Below are 22,907 nucleotides of genomic sequence, written 5' to 3'. Positions count from 1 at the left end.
GTAATAAGAAAAAAAATACGTTTAACGCAATATGGAAATAGAAAAATGCATATTATCGATATTTTTCGAGTGTTTTTGATTGCGGCATAGAACCCTGACGGCGGGCGAAGTCGCGGGCATTGGCTAGTGTTTTTATGCGTTCTTTATCTTACTCTTATCGCAGATTGTGGTTAAACATCTTTATGTGACCGTCGGCATGCCTCGTCAGTCGGTCATAAACAGAGAAACCTGTAAAATACAACGCAGTCCGGGTCGTCACCTTCGTTTAGTAGCGTACAGTCATACTATGATGTAAGGCTCGCGTCTAGCAAAAGCTATTGGCGATGCGAAGCTATGGGCGTATGCCCATTTTGCTCATGCTAGAGACGTGACTCTTATGTGTGGACATCGTTTTCACCGCCTCTATCTCTGCCTTGGGACAAAGTTGACCTTCATTGGTTGGGTTTTTATGGCGGTCAAGCTGTAGATCCTGGCTACACAGGAGTTGCAGCGGTGGGAACGAAACGTGGGAATAGTCCCGCTTCTATCTCTGCCCCCGATAGATAAAAAGGCGCATGTGACAACAAATCGAAACGGTGTTAAAAAGTTTCAAATGGTTAAGTATTTGTACCCTATCCTTGAGTTTAACTCATATGCGAAAAAACATGTTAGATGCGTTCACCCTTTTAACAAGGCAGATTTATTTTATCATTTCAATTAAGTATTCAAACCTTTACCCTATATTCATAAAAAATACTTGATAAACATTTGCCTATTTCAGCAAAGTTTGGTTATTTTGTTCAATAAATAAATAAAAAAAAAGGTTATAAAAAATAGATAAATCTAAAAAAGCTTAGAACATTATTTAGGTACTTAGTTTCTATTGGTTGGATATTTTTCGCTTTTGATTGGCAGTGTACAACCCGCTTTATGTCAAACGGTATAGGTTCAGGGTGTGTAATGTATGATATAACTACATATCATATAATACTTAGAGGATATAACATCAAATTATATAAAATCGTTTAACCTTTAACCGACGAGGTGCGGTCTCACAGACCGCTCCGGTTTTTGAAATTTCTGGATTGCAATGTTCTACTTACTCCCGTGTCCCGAGCGTCTCAGTACCTTCGAGTTTAGTTGCCCAAACGCCATTACAGGTAGTGGTTACATCGACGAGGGCAGTTTTAATAAGATAATTCGATTTAAAGTTCAACAGCGGTCTGTGGGACCGCACGTCGCAGACTACGTGACATTTTTGTACCATACTGAAAATGGCGTTTTTGTTTTAGACGACTAATTTTTCGTAAAAATGATGGATCCTGGGCCACCACAACCTAGGAAAAGACATTTCCTAATGATATATTGATATTTGAACATAATATTATGTAAAAGATGGTAGTCTGTAAAAAAAATACCGCGAAACGGGTGGTAAAGCAAACAGTGACTGTATTCTAAGCTCTGACATGCCAAATCAGCCTGATGTCATTGCACCAGCTGCAAAAAAGACGTACATTTTAGTCCATCTAAATTGAAAACGAAATTATCTTACAGGTGTTACCTATGCATTCCGAAAATGCTTGGCATGCAGTAAAAAAAATGTCCTGATTTTGCCTGATGTTTACCCTACGTCAATTTTTTTTGTGCATGTAATGTACACGTGTCATTTATTTTTATTTTATTCATTATGTTCACTATATTTAGGAAGGAGTATAGTTTTTCTTGCTTTGATTAAAATTTACAAGTTATATAGGTATTATTGAGCTCTAGTGTAATTTCAATGAAATTAAGGGTCAAAAAAGTTTTAGCCATATTTAAATAAAAAATATACATTGATTCCTCGCAAATTATACGTATGTTTATTTGTAATACTATAATGTTCTCAAAAAATATAAAACCAATATACTTTTATACAAAAAAATATTACTTTTTGAGTAAACAGTATAGCGGTCCCACAGACCGCACGTCGCAGACGGCGTGACAAAAAAATCACGTCGTCGGTTAAAGGTTAATATAATAATTATTTACTATAATAAACGAATAATATAATTTTAAAACGAATAATTTTAAGACAAATAACTATTAACTGATATAAAATGGTTTGATATAATGAATATTTTCTATAAAACTTACAATGTATACTATTTAAAACAAATAACATTCAAATCATATAAAAATAAAATGTCGAACAATCAAATGAGATAAAATTCTTTTCCTATAAAACTTAAATCATATAACAATAATAAAATTTTATATAAAGTTCATTTGTTATAATAAGCATTGCATGCAGCAAGCAAGCAAGCAAGCGAGCAAGCAAGCAAGCTAGCATGCAGGCAAGCATGCAGGCAAGCAAGCTAGCAAGCAGGCAAGCAAGCTAGCAAGCAGGCAAGCAGGCAAGCAAGCAGGCAAGCAAGCAAGCAAGCAGGCAAGCAAGCAAGCAAGCAAGCAGGCAAGCAAGCAAGCAAGCAGGCATGCAGGCATGCAGCATGCAAATTTGACTAAAAACTTGAGACTTCTGTCACGGCTCCGGCACTGCGGGGCTCTGGCGGTCCCTCGCGTGCTAATCGTCGCAGATGGCTTTCGCTCGACACCGCGTCTTCGGCTTGCTGGCCGGCTTCGCCGGCCAGCCTCAGCCGCGGCGCCTCGCTTCCAGCCACCTGCTCCTCAGCCCGCGGGCCGCCTCGCCCCTCCGTGCCTACGCGCTTCTAAATTACACTCTAGGGGTAGGGCAGACAAGACTACGTGGAGTCGGTTTTACGGCGATTCGTTTTTGTCACTAAAGTCATTTAGAAGTCAAGCTAAAAAAGAACATACTTAAAGTTATATCTATCAGAAATTATATCAATGAAAGAGTATAACAAATAATATTTATTACAAGTAATGGTTATGTGAAATAATATTTATATTAAACAAAATTACATCAAATGAGTCTTAGATTAAGTAAGGTTTATATCAAATGTCTTTATGCGTTGTGATTGGTATCTGAAATGATATTATTAGAAATGATTTATTATATGAAGTAAACATTATATGTTAAAAAATTATATCAAGTGTTATTATAACATACGTTTATTATACAATATGAACGTTATTGAAATGAATTTATATCATATAAACTTATATAAACTGTCACGCACCCATAGGTTCATCTCGTGTGTAGATAGGACGTCGTGGGAACACCGAATACACAAGTCATGGTGTCACTGTGGTGAAGTTTCTCTTCTCTCGATATAATATTTGGAGACGAGAGTACAATAGACGTATACGCCGTAACTCCGTTTGTCTCTGGTAAATCACTACATAGTAGAAAACAAAGTAGCTTTCTTGTCTGTCAGTCTGTTTATGTAAGTATATCAAAAGATTATGACTGATTCATAATGTTTGTGGAAGTAGATAATATAAAATAATTTGTTTTCTTGGAAGATCGAAAACAGATTCATTTATTTACTTATTTTTTAACAGTGTTAAGCTAATCCAAGCAGTAAATGTTAAGTTTATATTCTGATGTATTATTATCAATGATACAATCTAGTTTGAGACTGGATAGCGGTGAATAATATCCAAGAATTTATTAGTATTTATTTAACATTTATTCTTTTAACATAACCCAATGCTCCACATCTCGAACCCGTGAAACCTGCTCACGCGCATCGCGGCCAACGAACGCGTGACGAAAGCAAACGTAACCAAGCTTGGTCCGCGCCAAAAGTAAGGCCACGTTTTCACCAGCGGAGCGGAGCGGAGACGAGAGATGTGCGGCGAAGGTAGCAGGCTATTTCATTAAGTTAATATACCTAGCGGAATAGAGCAACAAAGAACTGAGTGAGCGAGATGTCACTACTAGCAACACTGTGTGATAAAACTAGATGAGTAATGCTGTCGCTGCCACGTCAAACAGAACCATTTTTTGCAACTATTTGACAGTTCAGAGGTACGCAGTGTGACGCTGAAAATTTGAATTCTGATATATTTTCAGATTTTACGTGAGTGAAATCGTGGATGTTTATGAGAAAAGTGCTTTAGAAACGTGATGCCAGTCATCAGTGATTGATTTATTGTACAAAACAGTGAAATAATCCTGACACTGACACTTCAGTGACACGCAAAATTGGTTTCGTTTGACAGCTCGTGGTTGTTGCTCTATTCCGAAGGAACATTAACTTTATTACTACCAAAGCGGAGCGGAGAAGAGAGTAGATATTGTGTTCTGGGCGATGCGTAACTCTCAGCTGTTGTGAAAGGAAAACACACTCCGCACCGCTCTGCGCCGCCGCCCTTGTCAAATTCTATAGAAAAATGAGACTTCTCTCTTAATTTCCACGCGATTTATTTGCATCGAAACTGAGTGGAGAGGAGATGTGGAAAGAATGAAAACTGATTGGTTATTAAAGACACTTCTCTGCTCCTCGAATTTTCATAAAACTGATGAGTTTTGAATGTCTTTTCACGTCTTCGCAACATTTGTCACTGATGCTCTGCTCCTATTGGTTGTAACAAGACGGTTATAATCTTGTCGATAAATGGACTATCCAACACAAGTAATTTCTCAAATAGGAACAGGATTGCAGCAGTTCCTTACATTAAAATGTTCAACATACAAACTCTTCAGCTCTATGATAATAAAGTATCGTATTAGTATAAGTAGAATCTATACTAATATAATGTATAGATTATAATAAGCAAGTATAACTTTCGTATATTGTCCCATGATTTTTTTTTAATTATTTGCCTTGTTGTTGTAAATATTTTTGGTATTTTATGTTATTTGTTTATTAACAATTTTATCTCACTTGTTATTAACAATTTGTCTTGTTTCGTACCAAAGTTAACTTCTTTTTTTAACCCTACATTATCTACGTTCATAAAACATTACACGGAACCTTCTTTTTATGACAATTTTTTTCCAACTTTTGTGTTAGACCACTTTCGACTTTACACCTGAGGAAAGAAGGATTACGCCGTAAAAAACTGCATAAGTTTTTTTGTCGGTGCATTAAGGATACAGGTTCACCTCTCGTATCTTATGAAGATTGGCCCAAAGTTAAGTATTTTTTCCCGGACATTATAGTTATTTAATTTCATAAACCATTTGTGGACTGATTTGACTCTATTTTATTTAACCAAGTAGAATCTAGAGTCCCGTTTGCATATCCACACTTCTTTTGACTATCAATGCAATTGCATTTCTTTTATATTATTTGTTTTGTTGTTTTTATCACGTCACAATAAAAAATGTATGGATGTATATAAATCACTATCATCATAATCGCAACGCATCATTTTTAACACCTATAATAAAAAACTATTAGGGTCAAATATCTAGCAATAGCGTAATCAGCTGTAGGATGGGTTGTGGACATCCTGTAGTATGGTTACCCTACCCATGGGCGTGCAATGCATTCAAGACAGGTTTTGTGTTTGGTTTCATTCAGTAAAACCATAAAAACCATCGTGACTGAGGGACTTTAAGGGATTTTGTTGCATAATAAATAGTTAAGGCCAGTTACACACAAAATGGATAAGTATACTAGCTATCCAGCAGATTTAGGTTAATTAATTAAATCGTTACTTACATGCTTCTTGTAGAATGAAGTTTTTTGTAGTGAGAACTAATAATTGCAAAATATTATGTCGGATTCATTTCTTTCGTCCAATAAAAGTCTTATAAGAACAATATCCGTTGATACTAATCGATTGGGAGCGGATATCTACTTCCGAGCGATATTATACTTGCATGGGTTTGCAACAATTGCAACATAAGAGTTTAGCTCGACCATGAAGCATGACTTTGTCTGTCAAAAGGCAGCCCTGCCACCTTATAGTTACGCCACTATTTGGTGGTCTGCTGAACTCTGCTTCAATGAAAATTATGCATGCACAGTGTCACCAGTGTCACTGTGCAATGTGCATAGATAATTACATAGCAGTGGACCACCAAACAGTGGTGTAACTATCGGGTGCCAGGGCTGGCAGAATGCCACGGGCCCCAGGCCCAAGAGGCCGAGCTCAGAAAAATCAGGGAAATTGACAAAATCCATCATTTAACAACCTACTATAAGATCTTCCATGATAGTTTTCTCTCGTATCTTTACAAACGCTTTGACATCGATTGTGCAATCATGACTTATGATTCATTTGACACGTCGGACACAACGTCGGACTTACATGACTCATATTAATCCCACTTTGTGGTCATAATGTGTAATTATTGTATAATAATGTACGGAAGAGCCGGCATTCTCAGGTGCGCACGGTGGATCGAGCCCATACAAGGTGTTGGACATGGTGCTTTAAATGCAACTACTTAAAACAAGATTGATTTGCATATAAATTGAAAGATGAGACTTCATTCTATCAAATATCACTAATATCAAGTCATGATCTACTATCATAGTTATGTGGTGCGACCGTAAAGTGAACAAAGTCAAAATCATGGATTTTCTGACTTCTGTTTGTATTGTCAATTTATCCAATTTCGTTCACTGGTTTTATGTTATTACTTATTAATGTATTATCTTATACCTTTATCTTAATCTGTGTGTTAAAATGAGTGCCTAAAAAACTTCTAGCTTGGCTATTTTGACGTATTTTTAAAAGGTATTTTTTTTAATGAAAACTGCGTGTTTTAGTTGACATCTTGGGCGATCTTTAACAAACCATGAATGAGAGATGATAGATGACAACGTGGGCGATATTATTACTCAGTTTTTAGACCCTTATTCATCCCTATTTTCGAGAAAATCACAAAAAACTAAATAAAAGCGCCTCATTTTTCCGCATAGCAAAATTAACTTAGGTAAAATTCGTTACACTAAAATAATGTCAGGTAAACCAAAGATGTTTATTTTGGTTTATGAGTTGTTTATCGTGTGCAATTCAGTAAAAATACTCATTAAAATGAAAAACCTCAAGTCAAATAGAGATTTGTATGCATTATTAAAAACCACGATGAAAGATCGCGCTAGTTCTTTAGCTAGGATACTAGAGCTGTTTTCGCATACACTCTCTTCAGATAAACAGAGGTAAGTACTAACGTAGTTAATACTTTATGAACATAAAGAAATACTATAAAACAGATATAGTAAAAAAATCATATTGTCATCATCTCAAAAGATTGTCGTTGAATTTAGTACATACCATACATACATTTTGTATGTATTTTTTTCTTCATTTATGATTGTGTTAGGTAGGTACTGAGTTACACATTTTATTTATCAGATAACTATAAAAAAAAAACAATAATTTCATTGACATTGTTTGTCGCAAGAAGAAGTAGTGTCATTATAATGAGCACCAGTTTTTAGCTACAAACGTAGATTGGCTTAGGCAATCTGTTGATTGGAGTCAGTTTTGTAGTCCGCTAAGTCCCTATAAAATTGCATTAGTATGTATCTAACAGCTAACAGAATATAAAATCAAGCTCGACAAAATCGAACAAAGTGATTGTGTGCAATGAAAAATCAGGCGTTTGCAAAAACATTTCTTTCATAAGTTTAACACTTAATGAGAATAAATTTAGAGTATTGTTAGATTATGTATCTAACAGTTAACAGAATATGAAAACAAGCTCGACAAAATCGAACAAAGTGATTGTGTGCAATGAAAAATCAGGCGTTTACAAAAATATTTCTTTAATAATTTTAACACTTAATGAGAATAAATTTAGAGTATTGTTAGACTATGTTACTCTTTAAATATGGAAACAGACCAAAATGAGTGAGTATTTGCTTTTAATTGAACAATAAATACAAGTTTTTCATCACTATATTTTAAGATTTTTTTTCACTTATATTAATTGCCATCTAATAAGTAAAATCTATCACATTAGAAAGATAAACTTGTCAACCTTACACTGTAAAAATTTGAAGTTACTACGTTGACGCAATCTCATTTTATTTTAAAAACACTGAGTAAGGAAGCGATGTCCAACGCTTTGTATGGGCTCGATCCAGTGTGGTGCGCTTTGAATACGTCCTTTGAACATTTAAGCATTTTTTTTAAGTTTTAAAAGAGTTTTATGCCCGTTTTACCATCTGATGGTAAAATTGATGGTAACCATCAATCCCTAATTTTTAAGTGACCCCTATGAAAACGAAATTCCTGTCATGTGTTACCATAGGGGTCACTTAAAAATTAGGGATTGATGGTGAAACCGGGCATTAGTAATTTGTATGTTTATATCGGTTTACCAATAGCGTTCGGTGGGGATCGAAATAAGATTCTTTTATAACCTAAAACCTATAGAAAAAGATAATTAGGATCAAAATCCGCCCGAAATGCATATAAAAACCAAAGTGTGAATAGGGACCATAAATTGAAATCGTCTTGCACAGTTATAGAGCCCAGGGTTTAAAAGTAGGTGGCCATACTTTTGACCTGCGCCCGCGGCTGTCGGCGCGTTTGGGAAAGTGGCCATATGTGGGACGCGAGCCACTTGTCCCGCGCCCACTCGGGACACCTGAGGTACTGCCAGCTAAGAAAAATGGCCACTGTCACTTTACATCACAACTATTAGACTAATTGAATTTATATTCGACCGCGATCTGCTGTCATCCATTGATCTGATCTCTATTTGATTAGAAATAGTGTTTAGTTCAGAAAAATATCATTGTCTTTATTAAAGAGTTGCTATCAATTTTGACCAGACGGTCTTAAAGTATCTCAATAAATAATTATTATACTTACATTTTACACATTTAAGTATGATACTAAAGTTTTGAATATTAAGTTAATTTATAACCGATGAATGTGGGAAACATTTATCGTTTATAGATGGAGTAATTTATATTTTGGATAGTTACAAAAAGCAATATAAGATTACGTTATGTATTTTGCAATAAAATTTAGCCTACCAAATAAATATAATGACGCTTGCGAACAAAATAGTAATATTACTCAATAGGAAACAATTTGAGCACACATAAAACACTTTCCACGTACTTTGTGTCCGAATAGAAGGTGGTATGAAGACATAAAACGGTTTAGAACTTGTTGGTTCAACAATTAATCGAATTTAACGATCAGCCACGCGCGGTGAGGTCGATTTAACCAATTTAATGCACGCTCGTTTCCCTCGTTGCGTCACACGTTTGAATTACCATATCGTTCTTTTGTTTTTAAGAACTTGATTGATACTCCGGAATCGGAATGAAACGATCCTCGCTTGCGTAATCGAATTATAATCGTTAATCGATTTGGAACATCGGCATTCGGCAGTCCGGAGAAAGTTGACGTGCACCAAGTTTTGAAGGTGCAACCTACATACCGATTACTGATTCCGATGACACCTGCTTTCGTGTTTTACTACGTTTACCCACGCGTGTATTATGTCATTTTATTGGTGTGATGAAATACTAAAAACAAATCAATTATTCATTCTCGTATTTTGTAGAATATTTTTAGTTTTCCAACATTTGACTTGACTGATCTTACCCACAGTGAAATCTTCCAAATCAAATGTTACAATCGACTGATAAAAAAAGTAAGTAGGTAGGTACTCTTTAATAAACAAATTACGAATTATAAAAAACAATGAATTTTTTTGAAGTCGGTTAAAAATAGAAATTTTTGTTAACGGTTAAACTTAGGTAATATCATCTCATCCAGACTACACAGGGAGAGGAGGGTTAAAATATTGACTAGAACATTATTTTATGGGCTTATAACGTCTGGTGAAGCATTCATTCAATGTTACACAGCCTGTAGCTTCTCCCAGTGGATTACGGGACTATTCCCACCTCTCGTTCCCACCGATGCAACTCCTGTGTAGCCAGGACCTACAGCTTGGCCGCCAATAATACGTTTTTCCCGGTAAAGCTCAAGTTTTTCCTGGGGAAAGTTAAACTGTCATTGGACCCGCAACGAAATTAATCAGAAGAATAGAACGAGTTTGAAGTTAAGGTTCGAGTGAGTTCCAGTGCAAAGCGGATGACACATGACAAAACAAAGGTTTAAGTAACTTTTAAGAAAAGATATGCACTACGGACGTTTAGGGGACCTATCTTGTGAGTTATTATCTACCTGCCTATAATATTTTTGACAGAATCGCTTAAAAGCACGTCGCAGTGGATTAGCATATTGTCAAAGCCTATAAAGCCTTGCATTGCAACACCGATCGTTATCATAAGTGCATTGGTCATGCCAGCACCTCTGGCCCTGGCCGGCCGTTCACTCGCGTTTGCGCATGGAAAATGCATGCGCATTTAATTTTTAAAGTCCCACCAAGGCGGAGCGGAGATGTGTTTTGAATAACCAATCAGATCTCATTATTTCCACATCTCTTTTTCGCTCCGCACAGCTCCGCACAGCGCCCTGCCGCCGCCGCTGTCAAATTCTAATATCATAATGGTTAGCTCGTACCTCAGACTGATCATAGAAGGTTTCTTCCCTAAAACCCTTCTATGATCTGAGACTCGTACTGTCAACTACTGTCAAGTACATAAAAAGTACATAGAATCAATCCGTATTTACGAATCTGAGGCTGAATCAAGAAACGATATCCTGCTCCTAAAATTAAGTTAAAAGAATGACAGGATTGATTTAGGCTCGAATTTAAATCTTTTTTTTTATATACAACGAGGAAGCTCTTGGCCTGTGACTTACCATCAGGTGAGTTATGGTAAGTGATGATACGGCCGAAGGTGGAAGCAAGCTTCACCCGGAATCCTCAACCACGGAGGAACACGATCGAAATCTAGTATTAAGCTTCGATTTCCTTGCGTTAATTTCCTTAAGGTGAGTATACTCTTCCACTTGTGCGTACGACTGTACCTTGTGGTAGGTCGTGACAGGGGGTCAAACTTTCCCATGGCTTATTGTTTCAACCGCATCAAACAATGCATTTCGCTTTTAAGCCGACTCGTTTACGTAGATGGATGGTTCAGTTGACATTTCCAATGGGGTCAGAGAGCTTGCAACGAATTTCATAGAGCAGCTATATTATACTAGCTGTGCCCGTGACATAGTTTGCGTGAAAAACCCTTAACCTAGGATAATAAGAAAAATAGCTAACATCCTACTCTTAAAACTACTGAATATACACACAAAATTTCATAAGAATTTCAGAAGAAATCCGTCGAGTAGTTTTTGTTTCTATAAGGAACATACAGACGGACAGACAGACAGACAGACAAAAATTTTACTGATTGCATTTTTGGCATCAGTATCGATCACTAATCACCCCCTGATAGTTATTTTGAAAATATATTTCATGTACAGAATTGACATCTCTACAGATTTATTATAAGTATAGATAGATTAATGTATCGAGTAAAATATTTCTCTAGGGGGACTTTGATAAATCGAAAGTTGTCAATGAAAATCTACGAATACTCGTAGCTCTACTTCGTAATTACCGGCATCAAATTAGAAAGGTGCTATTCCTAAATGAATTAATTAATGCCAATCAGTCAATCTAGTACTTGTATTATGAATGAAATTATTTTGGCTTCATTCGTTTGTGTCTAAATGTCATAGAAAAAGAAAAACTGCGAATTTACATTTAAAGTTTTGTAAGGAACCCTCGGTGCGTGATTCCGACTCGCACTTGGCCGGCTTTTTTGTTCCATTTTACACCTATTTTATTTGTACTTTTTAAAGTAATATTACTTCAATGCTTTTAACGGTGATAGTATGTAATTTATAGGTTTGCTATTAGACCATTCCGATACAAGCTGGGAACTGGGGCAACTAGACGGTTTTAAATGGGCCTTGTCGGAGACATAACTGCATCAAGGACATACGACTGGCAACACAGGATGTTATGTTCTAGTGGAAGTATAAACGGTCAGATTTCAATATTTGCTAATGATTTCTTCAAACTTTGCTCTTAAAGTTCAAAAATGTAGAGACTTGATGATTCGTTGCAGCGTGAAACATGCTTCCACCTTCGGCCTGATCAACACTTTCCATTTGGTGAGATGCAGCAAAAGCTGTGGTTACAAAATATATTAATACAATTACCATAATGTCATTAAACAAACCTCTTGTAAACAAAATTGTCTGTTTGATATTTAATGGTCTCAATGACAGTAATAAATTAAAATCAGTCAACCAACCTAGGTAAATAAAAGCTTTTATCAACTTGGGAGTAACCAAATTATTGAGAATACTAAAAAAGTATAATGATAATATTTTCAACAGAACTTATGTTTAGGTTTTTTAAATAAAAATTCTAGCAGGAGCAGTGCGTGCACAGTTACGTCCTAAATCCTTGAACAGAAATCCGCAACGCAACTTTCAATCTTATTACAAAGAATTACGGCAACAAATTAAGATACCTCGCTTGATTATCATAACCAGGTTTTCCTCTAATAACCTGAAGATTAGCTCCATACAGAACGGACTTTCGCAGCTTTTACTAATTATTACCCAAACAATGCCCAGTGAAAGTGTGTTTTGGATCTCAGTGAAGAAATCGCGATAACGTATTCGCAGCACGCATTGCAGTCTTCTGGGATCTTACTGAATATAACCGTGGAGTTTTCAAACAGCGGATTTACACCTTGCGTTATTACTTAGGAATAACTTGGAAAAATATGGTGGGAAATTCCATAAATTGTCGCTTTAATTACAGCCTTAAAAACAATCCCAATCAACCTAATTAAAGGACTCCAACCAAGCCCACCGACCTCACGACGTCGTCGTGGTGTCGGCCTTAGAAGAATCATGTCGACGACTTGTCGTCTGTGACTTTTGAAAACACGTTATAAGTCGGTGACTCCTGTCGGCGCGGGTGGGCGAGTTTGGTAAAGTTTTGTTTTTCAAAGACACCGACTTGATTTCAAATAAAAAAAAAAACAGTTTTAACAGTTTCAAATCGTGTCTAATCTAAGGTCATCAAAAATGGGCTCTTCCAGTGACTTGTCACAAACCAACAAAAATCTACTCTAGAATCTTAGAGTTGCTGGAAGAATTTTTTTTTAAAGAACATAACCCTCCTTCTCGCGCAGTCAGGTAAAAATTCAATCCATCGACTTGACCCGTGGGCCAAGCTAAAAGTAGGCCAAGTCACTGGAACACTCAGAAAATGATGTAGTCCAGTGTAAATGCCGCCTGGGCACTGAGATGTGTATTGGGATCGCGTTTTACTTTCGATCGCGTTAATACTCCGATCGCGTGGGACAGTTCACTTTCGGTTGCCTTTCCTGTCCTAGACTAGTGAAATCTTATCGGTAACTACCGGCATATTGATAAATACAGGGTGTTTATATAATAGAGACAACATTAATTGTTATCCAACTGTAGGCTGGTGTTTCAATGCAATCTTGCCTTATAAGTATCTATAGTTCTGGATAAAAACTGGCATAGTTAAACTCTCTTTTAAACTCTTACAGGTACTTTTCAACTAAATTGGTTCAGTTGTTTAATCGTAAAAGAGTAACAAACATCCAGCATCAAAGCCCCTACCATCTATCCATCCTCATATCCTTTCATATTTACAATATCACCAGGAGGCAGGACTTAGCGCAGATTTCAGAGGTTTCAGTCCCTTTTAACTTGCTATGTGAAAAAAATAGAAAACAATATAGTATTTAATCATAGGTCGGCATGCACGATAACGAATCATTGTTATTTATTTGTGTTAATCATTAATCACTATGGAAAATAAAGGGTCTTGTTTTTGAGTTTTGATTCCAGAGTAGATTTTTGTTGATTTGGTGTTTCATTTATTTAAAAAACATTGAAGATGGGCCCAGTAACTGGAAGAAAAACTATTTAAAAATTCAAATCAGCGACTTGACGGTGTACCAAGCTAAAAGTGGGCCAAGTCACTGGAAGACTCCTTTTTTATTTCATTTATTTTTATAACTACCTATTTGTTTAAAACTCAATCTTATTTCTTATTGTTGCAGGGTAAAGAGAAGACCAACCGCGAAGATTTGAAAACAGACATACAGCATAGAAAAGAAACATTTTACAGGGTAAGTTTATTTTATCCGAATTCACTATCTAAGCAAGCCTAGAAAATAGTAGGTAATAGTAATCATGTTGGAAGCAGTAAAATAAATAATGTACCATAAAGTAATACGAGTAGCTAATTACAAAAAGACCTTTTTCACTTGCTTACCATACGTCGCACAATCGAGTATTCCAACAACTTGGCCCACTTTTAGCTTGGTCCACGGACCAAGTCACCGGTTTGAATTTTTAAATATTTTTCCTGCCAGCTACTGGGTCCACCTTCAATGTTTTTATTAACAAATTAAACGACAAAAATCTACTCTTAAGAGTATAATTTTATTCTAAGACTGGGCCCACCCAGTTGCTGGATGAAATAATATTAAAAAAAATATTCCAGCAACTTGGCCCGTGGACCAAGCTAAAAGTCGGCCAAGTCATTGGAACACTCGTTGCAGCATTCCTTGTATCTCAACTCGGCCAGTCCGACACCGTTTGGCCTATTGTCGCCTCACTATGGTGTCCACCAAAAACTTGCTTGCCTGGGGCCTGGTTATACAGAGTGAAATTGCAAGGTGTTGAAATTTTTTTTAGCTCTATGGAACATTATAAACTATATCGTAATTATTTTTATGGTAGTAATTTTATAAAAAAAAAATATGTATAACTCGCGGGTGCCCATAATCTTACGTTTTAAAGGCTAAGAGCTTATTTCCACATATAATTATCTTTGCAGTTAACTGTGTGTGCGTATTTTTCTATGATCAATGTGTGCCAATTTTAAAACTCACGCAACAGATTGAAATACAGTGTAAACTCTATATTGACGACATTGAAGGACTGAGCATTTTTCGACACGGTAAATCGGATAGAGAACAAGATAAATAAAAAAGCCAACAAATTCCATCGTTATTAGGTGTTTGCCGTTAAAAAAGAGTTTACACTTTATTTAAGTACGAAATTTTACTGATTCTGAGTCGCTCCTTTAAAGATTTGGCAACACTTTGCAAAGTCACCCTGTATGTATTAAACCACACTGCATCATCAATTTCCCGCTGCCTGCCACGCTTATAGACTTGCTCAAAAGTCTCGTCATTCCAGGAGAACCCGTCGGACGAAGATTCCGCGGTATCATCAGCGCCTGCTTCTCTCTCGCCACAACCGCTCAACGATATGTGGGTAGGTAAACATTCTTAGATATGACAGGACCTTAACACAAGGCACTATAACGTTACAACGGGTTATTCTGTACATCCTATGACCTGCTAACTTAGAGCTTACGAAGCGCCTACACGCCTTACTGAACATCTTGAGCAAATGTGTCTTAATGTGAATTGAAGCGACATTTTTAGTTTGTCTGGGTCAGGTACATGAGATTGTCAAAATTAGCAGGCACAAGCACAGCAGATGACAGAACATACATAGAAATTCTATGTTATGCAATGCTTAAATTCACATTAAGACACATTTGCTCAAGATGTTCTGTAAGGCGTTTCTAAAACAGTTTTCTTTAACTTACAAGAACTAAGTTTTTAATTAAATATTAGATTATAAACTAACTTAATGTGTTTATAAGAGGGTTTATTATTTAGTCTTTTACATAAACCTAATTTCCTTCTGTTTTTTTCATGTCAACATGATTTGATGAGGTTCAAGAACTTATTTTTTATGTAAAGCATAAAATATAAAAAAGGATCAAATTATTTATTGATATTTTTAAATAATATTATGTATCTGTACCATGTCTTTTATGTCGTTTATCGTTAATTAAAACTAATCAATATGCATTGGTGGTGCGTAGATCGAAACATAACATCGACCTACACTAACAACGCAAGGAATCCGGTACGACCTTGGGTCTAGCAAGAGAACATCGTCGTACAAAATGTCAGGATTGCAATTCAAACATTTAGTTGTCACCCAGTGAACTATTGGTTGACGTTGCGTCATTGTGACATACAGAGTAGGGTGACCGTGGTCTTTGAAATTGAAGGAACATTCCAAATCCTTGCATCTTATACTTATGAAAGATCATCCAGTCATTTCTCTGAGTTGTTTATTAAGTATGCTAACCCTTATTTTCGTGCCCAATACCCATGACAACGCTTTTGTCAATTTCGGTCTCTCACACTTACATACTCACTATTAATGACATGATGAACATAACATGGTTTAAATCTGATTTATTCTAAATATAAACACTCATAAATATCTCACACAAAAAAATATTTTTATGTTATTTTTAGGAAAACAAACAACATTCTATACACACATAATGTGTGTTAATTATATATTAGTGGGTTCATAATAGGAAACTATCATAAAGGTAGCAGGAAGGCGCTGGACGCAGGCCGCTACCAATCGATCAACATGGAAATCATTAGGAGAAGCCTATGTTCAGCAGTGGACGTCCTATGGCTGAAATGACGATGATGATGATGAATAAGAACATAATAATATGTATTGGGAATGACATGTTATTTTTCAGTTATTTTTATATTAATTAGTAGATTACATTGCAAAGCTTTGAATACAGTTAAGTGGAAATACCTGTTACATACAATCTTGTACCGTTCTTACACTCATGAACATTATTTATAATAAATTCAGTAATAAGCCTTTCTCGTAAAATAAATAGTGCAAAACGAAACTTAATTGAAAGAAAACTACGACCAAATAGCAACATCCGACAAAATACATGCGGTGTGAAAGTTTCATTAACGTAAATCCACTTGATTTATTAATTTCTTAATCCGAAAGTGTCTAGCCGTTTGTAAAAAGGAAGAAAATGAGTTTTTTTGCATACATGACATTAATCATGCAGTAAAAGTTTTCAGTTACCTAAATTTAATACAAGTTTAAAGTCAATGTAAATATGATAGATGTAGATTATTGTAGATATAGCTTATAATTTTTAACACACATCCTAGATTCAACAGATTATTACAAATGTGTGAGAGGCTCAAATATTTTCACGTAAAGCTTATTCATTCAGTTTATTGCCTTAAGTCGTTTGATCCATAGCCGAATAATGAGTTGCGACTTTTAACTTGTGAATAGGGTAAGGTACATTACCTTACCACACTTCGTATTTAATTTAATTCTCAAGCATAATAACACCTTGAACCTCATTAGCTGATTTATGAAATCATATTAGAGTTAAATCAACTTGATTGAGTGACTAGACATAAAACATTCTGAACCCTACGTCTACACTTCGGCAGAAAATATCTGAGCATTTATGCTACAACGGCACTGTTTTAATATTGTATTGCTGCAGGCCTAAGATGCGCGCCGCGATAAGCGGTTATCACGCCATTTTATCGATTTTGCCCATACATTTTGGCGTCGATAAGCGTACAAGGTGCGCATCCTAGCCCGGCTGGTTTTGGTGTCTCATTTAGTCTATGCACAGACCACCGGTTTTTAGTCGGCCGATAGTTGGGCTTGATTCTAATTTGTATGAAGAGACAATCGGAGTAATGTGCGCACGTCCATACTCGTGCCCATACTGATTAACTGCCCGACTAAACTATCGGCCGATAAAAAATCGGTGGTTTGCGTCTAGGCTTAACCGTACAAACTGCGACTATCCCGCTTCTTGCATAACTCATGGTCCGCCTATCGTTGTACAGTCATGCGGGCAATGCCGATCGGCGGCGGAGCGCGCGGCCGCGTCTGCGCGCGAGTGCTCGCGGCTAGCGGACGCACTGCGCGACGCGCGCGATCAAATCGAGCTCATGGAGTTCAGACTTCTGGAGTTGGAAGACGCGCACCCTGATAAGGTAAGCCGAATCCACGTCATTTTCATAAAACAAAACAAAAGAAGACTGGTGCTGTTCGAAAATCGATCAGCATTTGTTTTATTTTGACGCGTAGTTTGGAGGCCATTACAAATTTATTTGTGAAAAACAAAAGACAATAGTGGAATTTTAATGTGGCATTTGTTTTTGAGGTACACTGGTGTGCGAGTACTTATATCAGTAAATTATATGTCCAATTAAATTGATTTTTTATATTAATTTAATATAAATCAAGTTAGATTATTTTCTTATCTTCTACCTGATGTTTGAAAACAATACAGTGTATGCATGAGTGATTAGCAAGGTTGTAAGAAAATTGTAGTTGTAGGAAGTAAGTTTGTTGGTTTTGTTGAAATAATATACATTTGAATTGCGGTAGGTAGAGGTGTTGGATAATTTAATTTTGCAGTTCTCTTTTGAAAGCCTTGGCGATTACTTACTGGCTTACTTAGTTTGAATTGTATTCTGTGTAGCGGTAATTGATGTAGTGTATTAATAAGTGTTTAGTTTACCTCAACGGATTGCCTGGATTCGATGGATTATGAAACTTACGTACGTCAACCAGTTTTAACTTTTATATTATGTGATTTTAAATACAGACTGTACAGTGTACATACAGTCACTAGCTCGTCAAGCTACCACTTATCGATGAATTTCCAAATACATTTTGAGTTTTATGGTAGTTTAGAACCACTTCTGCATTCTATCCTACTATGTAATATTATAATCCTACTATCCTGAAAAAAGGGTCATCATTTTCAAATGAAGTTTAAAACATCGTACCACTCTTTCACGCAAAAACTACTGAACGGATTTTGATTAAACTTTACAGTATTATTGTTTATATATCAGAATAACAATTTATAACGATCTGTGACAAGCCAACTTTCACGCGGGCGAAGCCGCGGGCAAAAGCTAGCCTTTAATAAATAACATAACGTACACGAATAAACCATTTCTCGATTATATCTTTAGAATGAGTGAAATAAAATCAATTACATACGATATATTGTGAAAGACACGCGAGCGCCAACACAGTATTGTAGTATTTATTCACATTCTTGGTTTCTTATTCGCAATGGCCTATGCTAATACAATGCGCCTGATTCAAAAGGAAGTTACAAAATGTTGCCGTTATAGCTAAGCATTGGGCAAGTAAAGGACAGAATTGACAATGGCATTTTGTTCATTAGCAAATTAACTACTTAAACATTGTTTTTTTTATAAGTAAGTAGGTATGTAAGTAGGTACTTACAGGCAATTACCAAATAGTGAATACTGGATCGCAAAGAAAATGGGTCGGTTGGAAAATCATCTGTATTTTCGGGTAAAAATGCATTAAATTGCATACCTACCCTGCGGGGACAGGGTAGGTTATGTAGGGCTCCTATTATTTTATTATGTTTTAGACATATAAATTGTTGTATTGCCAATGTGATTTAAAAGCCATCTCATCTAACTAACATATTATTATGACTCTACATAATATTACAAAGTAGTTCACCATAATATTTATGAAGTATTGGTAAGTACTACTAACCTATAATGTCAGACTATATCAACTAATTTATTATCAATTTGTTAATAACTTTAAAACTCGGATTACTTTCAGTGTGAACCTTCTTTATTTTATTTATTTTGTGTGTGCAGTTTTTCTGCTCATTAGTCTTGTGAGAGGAAAAAACAAATACCAGATTCCTTCCTAAAGAACGTAAAGGTACAGCCAAACCAACGCGATCAGCCGGCGTGCGATGGCGACCAGACTTAAAAGCATTGATCGCCATCGTTAGGCTGAACTTTAACTACATACTACATACACAGTAACTTTTAAGCAATAAGTGTAATTAATTTCATATAAGTAGTACTAGCTTTCCGCCCGCGGCTTCGTACGCGAGAAATTTCGTTTGTCACAGATCGTCATAAATTATAGCCTATATGTTATTCTGGATTATGAACAATAATACTGTAAAGTTTCATCAAAATCCGTTCAGTGGTTTTTGAGCCTATTCATTACAAACATACAAAAATAGGTACAAATCTTTCCTCTTTATAATATTAAAGTATAGATTATGTAATGTAGAGATCATCATTAACTTTGAACTCCTAGTTTCTCAGTGGGGGCAGATTTTTCTGTTTGGGTTGGTTGGTGGTAGGGCGGTAGGGCTTCTACTAAGTCCGCCTGGCTAGCTACCACCATCTTAGTCAGTCGCCAATTCACCATAATAACAATGATAGCATTGTTGTGTTCCAGCAGTTAGAGTTAAGATAGCGAGTTCCTCTGTGTTTGCATTCCGGTTGAAGCTCGCTTCCATCTTCGGCCTGATCATCACTTTCCATCAGTTGAGAACTTGAGATGCAGACCAAGAGCTTCCTATCCGATATTCCGATATTTTTTCTATCCACAGCGATCATTATGTGTAATAATTTATTGTTTTTCTTATAGAGGATGTGTTAATTGTGTATTTTGATATTTTGTTAGCATCATAATATCAAAAACCTAACTTGATCGACTGACTGCCTTTCTCTAACCCTGATATAGGTGAAGGGCTTAGCCGGAGAACTCATAGCTTGCCATGCCATTTCTGCTTTTAAAAACAACACAGGAAAATACAAAATTCCAAGTAACAAATCTTCTCCGTTTCCGAAATTTTGTATCTTCGCTTAGTAATTAATTTTTAAACAGTAACCAATTAATTAAGACATTTACTAATACAGATTTGCCTGCAATGAAATGGTCAAACTTCATAGCATTTACATTTACCGATAAAAAAAAATTTTGTCCATTTAATGTTAAGTAAAAGTCCGTTCCCGTCACCCTGTATTATTCAAGTCACAAAACATAGATTTCTATGTTCTGTGATTCAAGTACTATTTGTACCTACGTAACTTCGTAAGTGTAGAAGTTATTGATATAATTGTTCAAGTATGTTAATTGAGTGTGAACGCGAAACTGTTTCCCATTCGCAGTGGTAGGTACGTGTGGAAACATTAATAATACATAGGCAGGGAAAGTCGGCTGCCTTTCATCGTATTCAATTCAACCCGACTAAAATAACATTGCAATATTACTACGATAATTAAAATTTGTACGATAATTTAATATAACACTTTACTTGCATTTTAATACATTAACACATATTATTATTCCCTAATGTTTATAACATTATATTAGCGACTGGCCTGGCGTCGCTCGGGTGCAAAAACTGATAACTATGTAGGTAAACCTTATAAACCCTTCCTCTTGAATGAGTCTAATTATATTGATAAAAACTACAGTAAAATCTGTGGTGTAGTTTAATAATTATATTAAAGCATAAAGACAGACGGAGGAACTATGCTATACCATGTAGAGCCTGGGTCCCCTATGTAGGTCCGAATGGAGCTGTAGCGACGAACGCTGTTGCGAATTTTTTTCCACTGCCTCATAGGTTCGAAACATTATGAACTCGAATGATGTAGTTGCGAACGACGCTATTTCGAAAAACAGGCAGTGCAAAAAAAATCGCAACAGCATTCGTCGCTACAGCGGCGTTCGAAACAACGTAGGGGACCCGTAGAGCCTAGATAGACTAGCTATCAATGTTATAATGTCATATTAAATTTAAAATATAACAATATCTGTCGTCTGGTAATAATACAAGCTTTTCTTAGGTTAAGACTAGATGCTGATGTATTCAAGTATTACTTTATTCTTATTTATATTCGTTGATGGAATCGACCAGTCACAACAGAATGTATGGAAATGACTTACGAGTAAGACCACATCACGACATGACGTCAGCTCACGAGTCATATTAAACTAAAATTATGCACAAATTGCACCTTAGAGTGCATAATGAACTTCTAATTATGAAGTCTTAGGGCCGGTTTCCACCAACGTGGAGAGAAAAGGAGTTTAATGTATTTGAATAACCATGGATCACATTAATTTCCGAACCAATGTTGAGGGGAGAGATGAAGAAATAATAAAAAATTGGAAGTTAAAACACATCTCCTCTCTTGCTTCGTTTAAGTGGAAACTGGGCGTCGTCTCTCATCTAACAATGCAGAATATCTACCTTTACACATACACGTTACCAAAAGCAGCGATAGGTACAATCGTGATACAGTCGCGATACAGCATCGATGTTAGCGCGATACAGGATCGATACAAACGCGACGATACCAACTTCTTTTGTCCTCTACTGCGTTTGTGTGTGTATAACTAGCGAAGCACCCTTCGATGCAACTGCGATGCAGCATGTTTCCATCGATTTAAATACGCGTATGAATTGATTTTATATGTTGATCGCGATGACGATCGCGATGTCAAACGCGCGTTTGTATCGCTGCAAAAAGTCACCATGTGTAAGCTCCATAAGATGTTTGGTCAATCCAAAAACTATGTTTTATCATCTCAAGTCCTAACCGGTAAGCCAAACATTTACCTACTTAGGTCATCGTTACGTAGGCAGACGTCTCCTTGAAACGGGCTCGTGTCGAATCAGTCGATTGTGTCAATCGCGACTGTGTATTTAATAAGGTACTAGCTTTTGCCCGCGGCTACGCTCATGTGAAATGCAGTTTGTCACAGAATTACCGACTTACTTGATACTTATATCTATTTATAGAAATATAGCATTTATTTATTATTATCTTCATATTTCAACCAATTTACACAAAACCTTGGCGAATGATTACTAAACTGTACATTACTAAACTCTCCTCTTTTTATCCCAAAGAATTAACATTTTGAATTTAGAAAAATTTATATGTGGGCTCCAGAATTTTCTTGGGGTATTGGTTCACATATTGTTGGTGTAATGTAATATCCCAATGTGTAACCACACCATAGTTTTGCGGACGCGGACACGGCGTTCGCTCACCTCGTGACGCGCGCGCCTTGTACGGAGCCAGCCTTCTATGCTCATTTCCTGAGGTCAGCCATTGCTGGTATGAGGAGGCCATACGGTGCTTAGGAAAAGACGGGAGCTATTGACGCAAATGGATCAAATGATTCTTAATGATGCTAGTAGTGTGCATTGCAAACTTGGAAGCCTTGGAAGAGTATTAGCCACTACTGTAGTACTTTTATGTAGTAGTTTTTTTTATGTGACAGCAGGCAAACGAGCAGACGGATCACCTGATGGTGTATTTATAAACATCTCAGGAGGGTAGTTTCTTGCAAGTCAAAATGTACCTAGTTTTCTTGCAAAAATACGTGTGGATTTTATTTACATTAGTAAT

At 36.3% G+C, this 22,907-nt stretch overlaps 1 protein-coding gene across 6 annotated transcripts in view; it reads left to right on the top strand.

Annotated features, from left to right (window-relative positions):
• Nucleotides 1–22,907, top strand: part of LOC135076336 (cingulin) — a 183,671-nt gene that overhangs the window by 142,108 nt on the left and 18,656 nt on the right. For all 6 annotated transcript variants that reach the window (XM_063970826.1, XM_063970822.1, XM_063970821.1 and 3 more), the window contains 3 exons: nucleotides 13,833–13,901; nucleotides 14,980–15,057; nucleotides 17,514–17,663. In XM_063970826.1, coding sequence (XP_063826896.1) covers nucleotides 13,833–13,901; nucleotides 14,980–15,057; nucleotides 17,514–17,663 — 297 coding nt within the window. The remainder of the gene's footprint in view (nucleotides 1–13,832; nucleotides 13,902–14,979; nucleotides 15,058–17,513; nucleotides 17,664–22,907) is intronic.

The sequence above is a fragment of the Ostrinia nubilalis genome, chromosome 11, assembly GCF_963855985.1.
Source record: "Ostrinia nubilalis chromosome 11, ilOstNubi1.1, whole genome shotgun sequence".
Classification (NCBI taxonomy): Eukaryota; Metazoa; Arthropoda; class Insecta; order Lepidoptera; family Crambidae; genus Ostrinia; species Ostrinia nubilalis.
The sequence above is the reverse complement of the archived record's forward strand: the minus strand, read 5'-3'. Positions and strand labels throughout refer to the sequence as shown.